At 49.1% G+C, this 16,812-nt stretch overlaps 2 protein-coding genes across 18 annotated transcripts in view; one reads left to right on the top strand and one right to left on the bottom strand.

The window, feature by feature from the left end:
* Positions 1 to 16,812, bottom strand: part of By (focal adhesion protein tensin) — a 277,180-nt gene that overhangs the window by 47,682 nt on the left and 212,686 nt on the right. For all 17 annotated transcript variants that reach the window (XM_076313153.1, XM_076313156.1, XM_076313159.1 and 14 more), the window contains 5 exons: positions 16,395 to 16,616; positions 14,194 to 14,357; positions 12,953 to 13,102; positions 7,645 to 7,942; positions 6,969 to 7,206 (listed from right to left, as the gene is read on the bottom strand). In XM_076313153.1, coding sequence (XP_076169268.1) covers positions 6,969 to 7,206; positions 7,645 to 7,942; positions 12,953 to 13,102; positions 14,194 to 14,357; positions 16,395 to 16,616 — 1,072 coding nt within the window. The remainder of the gene's footprint in view (positions 1 to 6,968; positions 7,207 to 7,644; positions 7,943 to 12,952; positions 13,103 to 14,193; positions 14,358 to 16,394; positions 16,617 to 16,812) is intronic.
* LOC143147680 (putative sodium-dependent multivitamin transporter) overlaps positions 6,388 to 16,812 on the top strand; it is a 173,788-nt gene continuing 163,363 nt past the window's right edge. The window contains exon 1 of the mRNA XM_076313166.1: positions 6,388 to 6,452. The gene's annotated coding sequence lies outside the window, so the exon portion shown is untranslated. The remainder of the gene's footprint in view (positions 6,453 to 16,812) is intronic.

Here is a 16,812-nt window from a genome sequence, read left to right as displayed (position 1 = left end):
CAACGACGCGTCGACTCGTGGAAAAGCTCAACCGAGAGTGACGAAACCAAGTCGAGAGATCGAGACGGAAAAGCTTTCTTCGAAAATGATACATTGAACGAGAGAGAAAATAGAGAAAATAGAGAGAGAGAGACCGATATCTTTTCGCGCGTATTTTTTTTTTCGAATGGCTTTCAATTTTAGCCAATTTCGTAATTCGCGTACGTACATTCGCGCATTAACCGTACGTTTCTTCGTTTTGAAAGTCGAATTCAATGGGGGATACGAATACGGGAAATTGACGCGTTTCGTTTCATTTCTTTTCCAATTATTAATCACGATGTCTCGTCCGCACTTGCTTCGCGCACAGATTTTGGTAAACGCTGTCGCGCGGTACAATTGTCACGGAAACCGCAAGAATTTTCAATGTTACGTACAGAAGTAATAAGACACTTATCAAGAGCGAATTTCAAACAATTGCGAATACACGAAACAGCTCGAAGGAACGTTTTCCCTTTTTAATGGGAAAAGAAACGAAATTTGTACAGTTCGAAACCACAAACACGATACACGTGAAAGATCACATTCCGAAAGTGTAATTATCGACGATAGCGCAACGTCCGCGACGAGAACCGTACGTTTCTCGGAACGTATTTCGCTTCTATTTACGAAAAAAAATATCGAACGCGCGTAAACGTGGCTACGTGGCAAATTGTGGGCAATTTCGCGCGTGAGTGAAACAAAAGAGAATTGTACGTTAAATTTCGTGTACAAATATCCAGCGGTGCGCGCAACCTTCTCGATACTATTCCCAGCAGTCAATATCTCAATCCGATCGGTATTCGTTCTAATTGGTCAATATCTCTAATTGGTCCGTACGGCTCGTGGAACTCCAATGACAGCCGAGAAGAAACGGCGCGAACAAGATCGCTCTTAGATAGGGAAACGGGAACGGTTAGAGAGGAAATTACAGGGGGGAGGGTGAAGGGGCGATGGGAACGTAATAATCGCCCGCGGTGCGAAAAACATCGTTCCGAAGTACGTTCCGCGTCGTTTCCTTCTTCGCGGAGGAGAACTTCCACGATTCGAGGGGCGTGCTCTTAATTTTAGATTTCCACGTTCCCATAAGGTTCTTCCGTCCCTTATTCTGTGTTCTTCTCGGCCACAGTTTTCCCCTCCCGTCGCGAAACGGAGTGCGAGAAATTGATAGGGCGGATGCGATCAAAGTTTGCGAAGCGGAAAAACGGGCAGTCGAGGAGAGGTTGGGTACCGAATCTCTGCGCGGGCTTAGCACCTGCTGGCGATTCCGAGAAACTCGGAAAAGTTTCGCGTTAGACCCGATGGCGCGAGCCGGCCGAAACCTTCCGAACGAACCGGTGAAAAATGTCGATCGAGTGGCGAGCGAGTTGGAAAACGACCCGGAAACAACGACGATTCGTTACGCGCTCGAGCCACCATCGTTCTCGACCCTGAAAAGTTTTCGCCTCGGCTCGTAGATCGCGTAGCTCGTCGTTGAAGTCGATCGTTCGCCAAACGGGGAACCACTCGCTCGGAATCTTATTTTCCATCGCGTGGGTGCACCGTGTGTGGGTTCGCGTAACGTGTACCATTTTACTCGTCAAGGTTCGACTCGAGCGGGTTCGTTACGCTTCCCTCTGTCGCGGACTACATCGAGCCGGCCGAGAACATCGAGGAAACGCCTCGCGCTACAAAAAGCTGCCGTTAGCTTTCAATAACGCCACTTTAGCCGCGCTTACGCACGTTTCTACGTTCGGTTTGCTTCGAGTTCGTTTATACGCGCGGCGAAAACGCTTTTACGGCGCGAGACTAACGACAGACGATCGACAAACTCGTTGCTCGTGACCGAGAGCAAACGGAACGATCAGCGACCCACGGAGGGATGGTTTCGAACGTTCGCAACTAGGTGTCGATAAGATCTAACGTCTTGATTCCAGAGCTCCGAAACCAGGAACAGGTCCAACCGTTGACCCAGAGAATCCATTGGATAAAAGATTTACCAACGATGCCGAGCCCTAGATCTGGGTCGGGACGGGAAAAGGATTCGGAGACACGTTTTCGCGATCGAAGTCTACGATAAATGCTCGAAAATGCAGTATCGGTTCTCAATTTGTCACAGACACGGTGATAACTCGAGAGAGAGGTGGGTGAAACTCGGTCGGTTATTATTTCTACTCTGTGTACAGATACGTATTTTCCTAGGTGAAAATGAGAAACGGTGAACGCGAGCGAACCATCGGTGAGAATCGTGTGACAACATTAGAGACAGTACCATACTTACGTATACGAAGATCGTGTCCCTCTTGATAGAAAACGAGACTCACTCGCAGCATTTTTGTCTATTCTTCTTCTTATTTTCCAGTTCGTTGTAAACTCGAGATAGTGACAACCCGAAAGACAGGTGGGTGAAACTCGATCGGTTATTATTTCTACTCTGTGTATAGATACGTACTTTTGTAGGTGAAAATGAGAAACGGTGAACGTGAGCGAACCATCGGTGAGAACCGTGTGACAATATTAGAGACAGTACCGTACTTGCGTATACGAAGATCGTGTCTCTCTTGATAGAAAACGAGACTCACTCGGAGCATTTTTGTTTATTCTTCTTCTTATTTTCCAGTTCGTTGTAAACTCGAGATAACCCGAGAAACAGGTAAGTGAAATTCGACCGCTCTTCGTTTCATTTTATGTACATCGAAGACGAAAATAAGAAACAGCGAGAGCGAGTGAACATTGACGAGAAATGTTCGACAATCTTGGAGACTACTCGTACAACGTTCGTGTCCCCGAAAATTGATCCAAAGTAGTTTCGTTCGTCGAAAAAGTGAACGAGTTAGACAGATGGTACGTTTCAAACGCCTCACCCTGTATCGCGTGAACGTAGTCGCCAAAAGGAAACGCACGGGGCAAATAAGATGTCGATGTTTCTCGCGTCGATGGTATACACGGCGAAGAACATAATTATGACGTACGTTCTCGGTTTTCTTTTGGAAAAGCTTGCAACGCGGCATACGGAGAGATTAAATCGAAGATTGTTAACGATACGCCGCGTGTCGAGTTCGCGTGCATCGTCAAGACTGCTTCGTCATCGTTACGTTACGAAATACATTCGTCGAGGCAAAAAAGAAACCGGTGCGTCTGCGACATCGTCGACGAGTAAAATCGAACGTTGAAAGTCTCGGAGAAAATCATCGAGTATACGTAAAATCAACGATAATTCGGTTTTCCAAATTCTCGATACCGTGGCGAATGAAGCCGAGAAGTCACGAAGGAACGCACCCGCGAGCTCGAAAGAGATCGAACTCCTGGAGCGACAAAGTCGAGAGCTCGGCGAGAACTCGTCTCGAATGGCGTCGATATCGTAACACGAACCGTAACGCGAACTTGCTCGGGTCTCGAGATTTTCCCCGCTCCGAATTCCGACCTACGTTAAACGAAACGAAGCGAAGGTACGCCCACGCTGCACCTCCTGTCTCTCCTGCGGTCCCGTTTCGAATATTCGGAACGATTACGTCACCCGCGACGCGTTCGTGAAACCGTAGGGGAAAGAAACAGGGCGAGCGAGCGAACGAGCGAGCGAGCCGAAGCGGGGAGTCGACCGACTCCGATTCAATTCGTTTCGTTAACGATCGGCCCATGCTACTTCCAATAAAGCTGTGACCCAAATTGCCCGCGATGGTTACACCGGCGTGGCTCGTTTACGAGACTGAAAGTGACGGGCGCTGACGACGAAATACGAAGAGGTGGCTCGTGGCGCGCTCGTGTATCAGGGACGCGGATAAAACACCGACGGAGGTAGGTAGGGTGGTCCAAGTGGACAAACAAAAGGAGCAAAGGGGTCCGCCCGATCGCAGGACGAGCCGTGGATCGACCGCAATCCCGACGATGACCCTTTCGAAGCAATCCGTGGGTGTGACTCGGGCAGAAATCAATCCCGACTTCCCCGATAACCTTCTGTTCCCCTCGCCGCGGGGAGTGGAGCAACGAGAAAAAGGAAAACACGGAAACTGTCCTGGTGAGAATCTCTCTCGCATTGGCCGGTGTACCTTTTTACCGCGTATAGTCCTGACACGGATATCCTTGCTCCTGTTATCGACAAACCACGTCGAACCGCGTCGAACGATCGTTTTTCATTTCTTTCGCGCTCTCGTGCTTTTGTCCACGACGAAGTGTATCGAAACGGTGGTCGATGATTCTTTCGGAGCGTGTTTCGAAACGAATTTTTGCGCGCGTTTAAGCACGTTCGAGAGCACTCGAGCACTCGAAAGCTCCGTACGAGAGCACTCGAGACGTTCAGAGGGTACGAGGGGTCGAGAAGCCGGGGGACGAACAGTATCGAATAGGGAGATTCTGTGTCTTCGATGGTACGATCTCGGTGACCTTGGAACGACCTTGGACGATGTTCTCTGGATAGAATTTCACGTGAGACGCTTGGTCGTATCGTTAACAGGTGCAGAGATATTTAAGGTGCTCGTAAATGGGACGCTCTGTATATAGACGCTAGATCTGTGACAAATGTAGGAGTCTCCGGACTTAACGAGATGCTAAATTTGATCCGATTATGTATCCTCTACGTTTCCGAACTACGTACGTATTCTCGAACGACGTATATTCTACTTAACCGAAATTAAAAAGTCGTTATTCAGAAGCACCGCGTTAAGAGCCTGACCCGTTATCGACCTCTACGTTAAAAGCTTTCATCGATCCGTTCGTTTTCTATGGTCGGCGCGCACGTCCTTTTCCTTTCTCAGTCCGTGCGCAAAACGGACCTAACCCAGACTGTAAAATCGTAGAGTCTTTCACGGATTCCTAAAACAACGTAAATCAATATAATCGAGCGATCGTTACGATCTCGGTGAAAACGAGTGGAAAGTGTAATTCACGTTACACATTCTCAAACACATGTCGAACGTTCGATCCGTTGTACAACCCCTTCATCGTTCATCGCGACTCGTTTCCATAGTTCCGGCAATTTTTCAAATCCACGTTCGAAGGTTTCGATCGAATTTTGGTGTCAGTTTCCCTCACCGCTGGATTTTCCAATCCCGAAAGGAACCCTTCGCACGGAGTGTATTACATAACCTCGCCACGTTCGCACGGTACGCCCATTGGTCGTCGAGATTTTACTTCTGGGTTCGCTCGTAATTGCGCGGGACGACCACGAGTCGCGAACCAATGGATGGGAAAATCGAATGCACGGAAGCTTCTCAGAACGCGGACCTTGCGCACCCCGTTCGCTCGACCTTTGATCTATTCCCGGACGATGGTGTGTCGTCACGACGAGCCGTCGTTTCACCACCGCAGGACGTATTTCCGGCGGCGTTAGTCATCCGGGTTTAAATACACCGCGTTAACTGCTAGGTTTTCGTCTCTGTCCGATTCCCTTCCTACCTGAACCCCCTCGACGATCCCGTATCTCACTCCATCCCACTCGACGGAGCCAAGTTGTATTTCTGACTGGTTCTCACCGACAGATCGAGGTTAATTGGCTACCATTAGGAGGAAAATTAGCGCGAATTAGTCCCCGGACGATGAGTTCCGTCACTTGAATTACCGTTTCACCGGTTTCGGGCTATCGATTAATTAATCGCGCGATGCGGCGGCACGGCCTTACGGCGTGCCGTTAGCTCGCAAACTTCCGAGGCAGTTGTGAAAAAAAAATAAATAAAGGAGAGAAAAAATAAAGAAGAAGAAGAGGAAGAGGAGGAAGAAGACGAAAAAGAATTCTCGGCAAAAAGATCGACGGATACCGCGCGAGGCGTCGTTTCTCGAACCGCTTCATTAATCTTCGCGATACTCCCGTCATTTTCCGCTGGATCGGTAGATCCATTATTATCGTCGGACACCGACGGACGTGAAAATCACCGCCGCTAGGCATAAAGGAGCGCGCGAGAGCGTCGGGGACGCTCCCGAGAGGGATTCCCTTTTTCGATGGTCTTTTTCCCGATTCATCATCGTCGATGCCACGACGTGCCTCGCCACTGACCTCCGCGGTAACCCGATCTAACGCAGCATTGTACCAATTGCGCCAAATTGGACGGTCGCGTTGTAATCTACTCTAATCTAACTTAATCGAGCGCCTCGTCCCATGCGGAGTCCCAGAAGCGATTAATCGAGGGGACTTCTTGAAATTCTAGCGCAACGAAGACGCTGCGGGAGTGAACGAACCCGCGCGTTAGGTGCGAATCGACGGCGTTTCGAACAGCCGTTCCTACGGAAACAATCGAACGGTTGTACCAGTTCGAGTGAATCCTCGGCGAATTGTTCTACGCGGGGGCGCGTTACGCGCGCTCGACCAAGCACGTGCGCGTAACCGTCCGTTGCGTACGTCGGCGGTAGGTTGAGCGTGCAGTTGCGGCCGAGGAACGAGTCGGGTCGGTAGTTAGTCCGCCAGACTGTATCGTTAACCTAGCACGGACCTCTGAACGAGTCTGTTATGGAATACGGAGTACAAAGTAAGTAGAATAGAATAAACAGAACAATAGGAAATGATACGTATCTAGCGGAGAGAGAATAAACAATCGAGTGTAGCGAGTAACTGGCCGGAGAGTAAATAACCGAATGTACATGGTAGCGGGTAATGAGTAACGAGTAACGAGTAACGAGTAACGAGTAACTAGCGAATAGAAAGTAAATAGTGAGAAGAAATAAAGAAGAGAGAGAAGCGATTAATCACCAGAGAGTGAATAACAGAAAGTATAGAGTAGCGAGTAGTGAGTAGTGAGTAGTGAGTAGTGAGTAGTGAGTAGCGAGTAGCGAGTAGCGAGTAGCGAGTAGTGAGTAGTGAGTAGTGAGTAGTGAGTAGCGAGTAGTGAGTAGCGAGTAGAGTAGTAGAGAGAGAATAGGAAGAAAGGAAGAGACGGTAGCGAGTAGCGAGTAAGAAGGAAAGAGCCGACGAGCAAAGAATTCAAAGCGGAGGTTATATCGTACGGTAGACAGAGTAGAGAGTAGAACGAGCCATGATCACTCACCGTCGTCGCTGTTTTCGAGATTCGTGTAGCTGTCCCAGTGCAATATGGGGTCGTGGTGGGCCGATGCGTGCGGCACAGCGGGCGTCGGGGCCGGCACCGGGCCGTCTTGACGCTTGGCGTCGGTGGCGAAGTACAGGGTCACCACGCTGTCGGGTGGACACCGAGGATCGTCGCAGGCAACGTCCAGCTCCGATCGGGGGAAGGACACCACGTTCTCCGTGATTACGCAGGTGTGGAACTGCGGGAACAACGAGCGCCGATGATCCATCGTGATACGCGGTCTAACGATCGTGTTTTACGTAATCGCGATGCCCCCAGCGATTCTCTCGATTTCACGTGTAACGAGACTCGGAAAAGCGATAGCATCTCGGTAATTACACGCTTCTCGGATTCTAGGGCAACCGATCTATGAAAGTTTCTGTTTTTTTTTTTTCTTTTTTTCTCCGATTCGACGAAGCCGTTGGTAACGTACGCGGAACGAGCAACGGTTGTATACGAAAATTTGAAAAATCGTTACGACGCGGTCGGTTAACAGACAACACGCGACGATTGGTATCGCACAGCTATCGAGCCATTTGGATCGTCGACGGATCCCATCCTCCTAAGGTTAATTAACCGAAGATCCCGCGGTCAAAGGCTCGCGGTTCGATCGCCGGTGGAATTCGTTCCGTCTTACCTGCAGAGAGAACATCACCTCCCGGCTCTGCTTCGAGTACACCCTGTGGTAACATTTCACCAGAATGTCTCCCCTCAGACGCAGACCACCGAGATTCACCGTGAATTCTCGAGCGTTCGTCACCGAATAGAGGTCCGATGTGTAGACCGGCGTTAGTCCTTCGTAGACCTTGAGAAACGCACGACAACCGGTAGGCTCGAAGAGCGGTACACCGAGAACCGTCAGATGCGTTAAATAGAGAGGCGATTGGCTGATCCTCAACGAGCCCGAGAGCAGCCCGCTGAAATACTTGATGTACCTGAGAAAAGAAAACGCAACCGTGGCTCTCGTTTCTCCTAACGAAGGGTGGAACCGTTTCACCGGAAACCCAGTTTCACCGGATCCCTCGAATATCGCGAAACGGACACGCGACACGATACGGCTATTACCGCTCGAACAATGCTTCCCAGGAAACCGTGTTATTTACATTACCCGGGTCAAGGTGAAACCGGTCGTTTTTTGCACAGACAAAAACGTCCACTTTCGTCGACAAAACAGCCCCGTCGTTCGCTCGTATCGCGCGAACAAAAATCGCGATTCAAAGCCGCGCGTTTCTATCGTTGATTCGCGTCTGGTCGCGAATGACCTTTTCCACTTCTCACCGGTCCGGACTCGTTCGGCCCTCGATAGAAACGCGGCTTGCGAAAATATTGGAAGAACCACCGCGAAATCGTTCAACGAACGAACGTCTTCGGGGTTCTGGGCATTCGCGAATGGAATTTTCCAGTTCTCGCGCGCCAAACCGTGCACCACGCTACACGGCTTTTATCGAAATGGGTCAAGAGGAACTTACTCCGTAGATCACTCGAGAGAACCTTCTTAATCGGATGCAAGAAAAATCGTGTCTTTCCTAGCCGTATCCGTAGTCGGTGCCTTCCAAGAATTGTATCTCGTTCGTTTCTCTCTCTCTCTTTCTCGAGTTTCTTCGTGCGTAATATACGACCCCTTTTTCGACGCGAGAACGAATTACGTTCAAGTTTGCGCAACGAGGACCGCACGGATACGTTTTCGATGCTTCTTACGACTTTCGGTATATTATCGGGTTCGGAGCAATAATCGTGCACGTTTTACGGTTAGAAATTTCTATACCGCTCTGGAGGAAAATTAACATCTTTCTCGTAACGATAACGTTTACGTATCGTCCCGAGGGGACCGAGGATTAATCTTCGAGATTCGTTTCTCATCGAACCACGAAACGAGAGAAGGTATACAAAGTTCGATCGATCGTTTCGCTTCTTCCGTCTCGTTGAACCCTTTCGATTAATTTTCATACTCGCTTTGTCGGCCACTCGATTATCGAGGTGAACGTTCGTCGATTGTTCGCGCACAATTGCCCGAGTTCCGAACTAAGTGCAAACTAGGCCCTGGAATCGATACCGAATTTTCTTTTCCAAAATACCGCTCCTCGATCGAACTACGAAACGTTCGGGTCTGTGTATATTTCCTCGGCCAACGTCAAAGTGCGAGTACTATGGAGAGCTGGAAAGACGTCACCCGACAGGAACTGCGCGTTTAGACGTTTCAGTCGACCTTCGTAGCCCCGTCACCGAGCAAAAATTACTCGACACTGTCCACATTCTCCTTACACATTCCGCTACTTCCTCTTAACCCTTTCGCTACTGTCGAGTGTACGCGTATGTACATTCGTATCAATGTACACACTAATGGCCGATCATTGGGTCGTTCGGATGGACAGATAGAAACAAATAGAAACGATCGCTTGCAATTTCGTGAACTCTCCAATTTTCTTCCTCTTTATATTTTCCTGTGTGCAGACCGATACGAGACTGCGTTTTTAATCATTCTTTTAAACGATACGAACATATCATTTTTCCCGTAGAACAGTTTACGCATACGTTGTACTGCTACCATTGGATCGTTCGGAGAGTCATTTCGTTTTCCAAAATGGAGAATATATAATTTAATCGAATGTTTGTACGCTCTAAAAAAATCCTTTCATTTTCATCGAAAAAAGAAAAACCGAAACGACTTTAGGAAGAATCGAATAGAATGTTGAATATACGGGGAAAAATATTTGTTTGTCGAATTAACGTGTGTTTCTGTCCGGATATGAATGCAAATTCTCTTTCGTTTAACGACGGAATATTGTGTCCGCGGGAGAAGGTCACGACGCATACATAAAGGAAACAGAACAATCCCGTTTCACACTTTTCTCGAAGTTTCTTTCCAATTTTCTTTTCACTGGTTCGATTAAAAATCCGCTGTTTGTTCATCGATTTACCGAAAACGGTCGAACTTCACGCGATTCGGCCGCGAAGAACCGTCCCTACACGTATAAGACGAATGGAAGGAGAAAAGCGGAGAGTAAAATAAGAGAAAAAGAGTAGAAAAATGGGCCAATCGCGGCTTTCGATCGAAAACAGCAGCAATGCCTCTTTTTCGATGCATTGGCAATCGTTCAATCCGTTGTGGATGTACCGAGCCCCGTACGCGACAAGTTTGTTCGACCACGGTGCTCTTTACCGGCGCACAATTTCGAGAGAACCGATTACGAAGATCTCGATTCTTCGCAATACGCTCGAATAATTCACACGCGTTCTCTCACCGTGTACACCTGCCCGATTAATTTCCCATCGGTCCAGACGACGCGCGTCGAGTTTCACATTAATCGGTTCGACGTTTCGAAAATAACGCGAAATTGAAATCGACCGACGACGACCGGGACACCCTCCGTATTTCATTGCGCAACGACCGAGACTACTTCGTCGGTCCGCGCCCGGTGAAACTCGTCGCGGAGACGTTCGATGTGTAACACCGTGCGAAGTAGATCCTTCCGTCATCGTCGAGACGAAAACTCGTCCCCGTGGTGTTCGCGACGCGATGTTCCCCGCGGTGTCGATTAATTCCACGGCTTGTAATACATACGGCAAACACGGAAGAGTGGACAGAGAACGGCCGTGGTTTGCCGAAGTACCTGCCGATTATGCAGCATCGTGAGCGTTTCACGGCCGTAATTTCGCGGGCTACCTCACGAATCCTCGCGTGTCGCTCGTAACGAAGTACGATACGATCGGCGGCGCTCGGGCGGCCCGAACCGCCTAATGAAAAAACCTGTTCCCGGTGGCACCTAAAGTGTGCGCACGTTATGCGCGCGGTGTTCGACGTGGCTGGCCCGACTTCGCTCCGATAATGGATTCATACGTTCGCGAGAGCGCACCGGCCACGCTAACGACATGCTAATGCCCGTCGCTCGTGGAATTAATGGGGAAACTCGATCGGTTCGGATGCGACCGGGCCCGAACGAGGAAGACGAACAACGAAAGAAAACGACGAGGAGGACGTGGACGAGGTGGACGAGGACGAGGAGGATGCTTCGGTAGAGGAATCTTCCGCGTGTCGAGAGCAACCCTCGTTCGATCGTTTACGATCGTGGTCGTCGATGCGCGCGTCGAACGACGAAAACTCGAGCACGAACGAGGGACTCGACTCGGCTATACCGATCGACAACCGTGTAATACGTACCACGCGATCGCCGCGTATGGATAACCAAGGTTGACAGGTCTGCCTACGGGGCTCGTGTTTACGGCGTAATATCCTCCGTGATTTTTAGGCGGTATTCGAGACTGGTCCGTTCCACGTCCCGGTTCGTCGCTTCCGATACCGGTGTTTCCAGCGTCCCGAAGACGATACCAACTACGTGCACGGTGTCGGATCTCGAGCCAAGGAGACCATCGCCGACCATCTCGAGCGACCAATTTCTTTTTTATCCACGATTCGAGCTACGAGATCGTCCGTCCATCGTGGAAGTACTTGTACGCGCGACGTTATTCATTCGTCATCGTTCAACATTTATGCGAGTATCACGATCGGGGAAGATTTGTAATTCTCGTACCGGTGTGTTCGCGAGGATGCAAGAATTTTACCGAGTCCACGCGACCTCGCTCGGTGTGTTTTCGATCGTATTAAATGTTTTTTAGAAACCAGTGTAACCGGTGCGACGAAAAATAATCCGCGGAGGATCGTGTGTACGTTTCGAGAACACGTAACGCGAGACTCGCTCGTTGTTTCTCTATCTTGCTCGAGATCAAAATCGCTATCCCCGCGCGAGTTAAGGATCTCGATTATTATAATTCGAGAACGGGTTCCGCCGTGAATCCGCGTAAAGTGTTCCGGTTAACGAATTTCGAAACGAAAAGTGTGTTTCGTCGATTCACGCGTGGAAAGAAATCACGTGGAAAAACGTGCGTCATCGTTACGATTTACTTTTAAACCGAGACGAGCGTGTTTCACGGCTACGCGCCCACTACGAGACCCTGTTCATCGAGAAAGTCAACGCGCCAAAGGAAGACGAGGTTCTCGTCGTTGAACGCGCAACCGAGCGCTCCTCGACGAGCAAGCGTGGCCAAGGACGCGCAATACCCTTGGAATGGAAGTCTATCGTAGGATTTACGAGACTGTTATACGACCGTTTTATTTACGGTACGATATCGAAACTCCTTAGCTCCCGTTTCGTCGTATAAACGTTCGAAACGAACGATATCGGGAGATGCCCTTACGCGTTGAACGAATACCGCGAGCGTCGAACATCGAGATTCGAGTGAAAAATATCGCGCGACGATTTTCACCGCGATCCTTCCTATCGTTCCAATAGAACGAGTACAAATTAGAGAAACGATAAGATGTTCCTCGCGACTCGAGTCTCGCGCAAACCTGGCGAACGAGCGCACCGATAATACTCGACTCGAAGCCTCGAAGCTTCGAAACGGTCAAGGTTGAGACTATAGTAGTCGCCCGGTTAATAAGAGCCGCGATCGTTCGCGAGAATCGTTATACAATCTCGCGATAGAAATCGGTAGATGGCGGACGACTTCCGCGACACGAGTCTCCGAAACGAGTCTCCTCGGTTTCGTCGGAACGTTACCTGTTAACGAACGAAATTGACAACGTACCGTGCTCTCGCTCGCAAAAAAATGTTGATCGTTTCGACAATATTTGTGTCCCGCGGTTCCTTCCACGTGGCAGTCAATTATGACGTAACGTCGATTTACGTAACGCGGAAGAGATGGAAACGCGGCGGATCGAAGCGTACGCGAAGCGAGCACGGTCTCGACGACAGCCACGTTTATTCGAAACAAGGACTGGGAAACGACCTTATTAACTGTCAGTAACGCTCGTCTCGAAAGGGCCACGCCCGTGGGTCGACGTCGCGGTGCGTTATCTTGTGTAACTCGCGGCCAACTCGGCGATAAAATGAATTTTATCGTCCGAATCGTCAACAACCGGTAACCTCGTGCTACGGAATCATTACCTTCGATGCGACGGGACCTGCAGGGAACCAATCTTGTCGTCGAGGAATCTCCTCATCGCGAACCTGTCCAGCGCCTGATCGCGTCCGCCGCAGATGCTGCTGTAGTTCATGTACGCGGATACTGCCACACCCAATCGTTCCTTGCTTCCCCTGAGGAATGAGAGACGAGTGAGAATTTCTGAACATCCGCTACGCACGATTTTCACACTCGACGAGGAAACGACTGTCGAGAGTCGATTTTCACTCGAACTTTGCGGAAACGTTCCTCGATTCGATCCTAGAACCCTGATCTATACTTCGTTATACTTCGTTGCTGCTGTTTTTAGACTCCGAGGGAGAAATCGTACAGGATAACCGTTTTACGCTCAGATGAATTTTAAATTGATGAATATACGTACTGAGAAAGGTTCAGAACGTGAGCTGCTTTTGGAGATCGGTTGGAAGAATGTTGGTAAAAAATTGTGTTTTTTTTTATTTGATTTTGATACAAGGGGTGGTTTTTTCCTTAACTTCCTTTACTTTGACTACGAAACCCTTCGACTACGATGCACCGTGTAACAGGTTGTTGAATAATGTTTTATCGTTCGATGAGAAACGGAGCTGTCTCATGTTCGTCGTTTCATTTTTCGAAAGATGGTACCGTTTGACGAACATGTGCGAAGTTTCGTGTAGATCAGTCGAAACGATGGTATATTTCCAGTTGTTCGAAGTAGAAACGTCGCAGTGTTTCTTTACAATGGAAAATACGACGAAACTTATCGAACAACCGTAGCGTATACACATCGACGCGTGTTTCTCGTTACAATAGATTCACCGTTTAAATAAACTGGTACAGCATCGAGCTTATTGTCACGCGTTGCAAAGCCATCGATTAAACAACTATTACGCGAATATCGGAACAATACCGACGGTTCCGGGGCAGAGTGAGCCGCAGTCGAAGAGTTAATGCTTTCGGTCCAGGTATTTGGGTCAGAAATGTGCCAAATGTATCGAACTCTCGAACTAAAGAAGTACACGAGAATCCAATCGTGTCTGTTGAGATGGCTTTAATTATGGTAAACGATACGAGGACGCGATGGGTCGAGAGAGACCCGAGGAACGCGCAAGAGCTAAAGTTACTCCGTTACTCGGAGAGTAACGAGAACGAAGTACGACACGTTTCTTGGATCGAACGTTTCGTGGAACGTTTCAAATACGATAGTTTGCAGTGTTCCCTCGCGAGTCGAGAAAAAAATACTCACCTGGCATGGAGAACGACCACGCGATTCGGTGCACCGTTCAGCCAGGAGTCCAGCTCCTTGCATAGGGCGCAGAGTCTCTCCAAACTGGGCGCCAAACCCTGTGGCCAGCCAGCTTCTCTGGTGTTCGGTTCTCCTGGACGACCGGGAGACGACAAATTGAAGATCTGCGAATAGAATGGACAAATACCATGATCGAACGCTATCGTATCGAGACAATTTATACATTTGCGTCACCAGTGTAGGTACGAGACAGATATCGGTACCACTGGGTGCGAATGAAAAGTGTCGACTGAAAAAGGGAGGAGAGAACGACATCGAGTGGATGTTTACAGTTTACGGTAGGATATCGAGAGTGTGGATCATTGGAAACGGGTTTGGAGTGTTTAGGTTCGACGAGACGAACGAGATGGTCGAATAAAGGACTTTGTTACGCGTGGAGGGACCGTGGACGGAAAATCGAGACGCGTGGAGTGAAAGTTTCGATGCTTAAATATATTTTACATTGTTATCAAGAAAGAGGAGTATTGTAGTATTATAGTATTGTATTATAGTATTATAAATATCGTTTGCTTTCCGAGTCGTTTCTATATTTATTATATTTCGATAATTGAATCGTTTTGTTCGAGCGTCGGACACCTGGTGGAAAATCAACGAATACGAATATCGATGATCATTTGTAGAAACGTTGCATTCATCGATTCGTAATATTTCCCAAGGAGGACGATGCGAATGTAGTCGATTCGAAAGTCCTGTCGGAAAATTGACCGGGAGCCTACACTCGAGAACTACGGGAACGAATTTCGAAGAAGCGTATCGTGAATCTAATTTTTTCCGCTTCTCCCGCGCAACGTAAACACAGTCGATAACCCTTAATGTAATCGATGCACGCAACTCGGTTAGAAATCAGCCGGAAGCGTTCGAACGCGTACGACAGTGAACGATATCGTGAATCAACGCGTGCGTGGCTTTCATCGAAGGCCACGATATTGTGAAATCGTGCGGTAACTTGGGCTCAGCGTGGCGTAGCCGTGCCTACGAAACAAAAGGTTCGTATATGGCTACGCGCGCGTTTATCGCGAGTTTTTCTCGGTAACGTGGTGTAGAACACGCGTGTAAATATTCCGACAAGTCTTCTCGAATCGGTACCTATCCGACACGCATATTGATCGTTTCGTTACACCGTACAGAAACGTTCGATCGAGTACGAACTACCACGGATCGACGATACTTCGTTTCGTATATTCGCGGAGAGAAATCGTAACGTTATTAAACGTCGAAACGATTTATTTTCCAAACGTTGCGCGACGCGTCTCTTCGTTTCGCCGTAATTGGATGAAAAACAGCCGCTCGACCTTCGGTTCGCGCAATATTTTTCTCTTGTTTCGCAGAGCACCGTAATTCCCCGGAATTGACGTGCTCCGGCACGTGGAACATCTCCCCGCCCCCCTCGTTTCGAAGAAACTTTGCAGATTCGCGGAGCGGTCGAAAATAGAGGATAGGTGTTTTTGCTCGGTCGCGATAAATCAAGATCAAGGGGCGAAGTTTAATCTCGAGTTACGACCGCTTAAAAAAGATTAAGTGGCCTTTGCTTCGTCGCTCTAGAAATCTGGAAAGTTTTATCAAAATTGGGGAAAGGGGACGCTTCGCGAGCGTTCCTCGCGAGAATCGCGTCGCAAAGTTATCAGCTGGCCGTGCACCGACGTTCTTTCCGCGTGGAAAACGCATCGTCTTGCCCGTCGTTACTTTCTTTCGGAAAACTCGAACAAATCGTAACCGCCTCGTCGCTCGCTAACTCGAAAACTTTTCTCGTCGATTTTCGCGTAATTTTCTTCCGTTGTTCCCTCCGCTGTATAAAATACCCCGTTCGTTATCGTCAAACGGAGAACTTGGAACAATCGTAACGGTACCGGGAATCGTGGCAACGATAACGATCCTTTCGAGCCGCGTTAACCTCGCGATCTCTCCGCGATCTCTCCGCGAAGAATTTCGCGAAAGAATCCCAACGTATGACTAATTACGAGCTGTTCCGCCACCGTGTGTAATCGCACAAATAAAATGCACAACGCTACGACGATAGAGTTCGATAAGGGTTACTCGGGCACCGATCACCGTGTCGTTGTCTCGTTCAAAGACGATCGTTATTCGATAATTGCGCGAACCGATCGGCCATCGATTCCAGCGGCATTCCTCGCGATACTCACCATATAATTATCAGCGTGCTTCCCTCGCAGTAGCGTGGTGGCGTGTTCAAGGACTCCCTGTGCGTCCTCTCTGTACCAAAGAGCGATGATCCTTTCGGTGACGTAACACAGTTCCATCACTTCCGTGACGCGACCTCCGCCCTTTCCGGATCCAGTCGTCGCCGCGTCCGCGCCGACGCCCGGCGTCCTCGCGGGTGTCGTCCCCGACGAGGACGTCTGCATCTGCAACAACAACGTTCCTAATTAATGGACCGATAATTCTCAACGGTGCGTGGCTCGACCGGCTCTTATCGCCGGTCCCCGAACCCCAACCGCGCAAACTTCCCCGAGCTATCCCGTGTTTCCGATACGAGCTCAAACTTTACGAACCATGCTCGAGCATCGATAGCTTTTTCTACACTTTTCTCGCGATTTCGGA

Source organism: Ptiloglossa arizonensis, chromosome 5 (genome assembly GCF_051014685.1).
Source record: "Ptiloglossa arizonensis isolate GNS036 chromosome 5, iyPtiAriz1_principal, whole genome shotgun sequence".
NCBI lineage: Eukaryota > Metazoa > Arthropoda > Insecta > Hymenoptera > Colletidae > Ptiloglossa > Ptiloglossa arizonensis.
The sequence above is the reverse complement of the archived record's forward strand: the minus strand, read 5'-3'. Positions and strand labels throughout refer to the sequence as shown.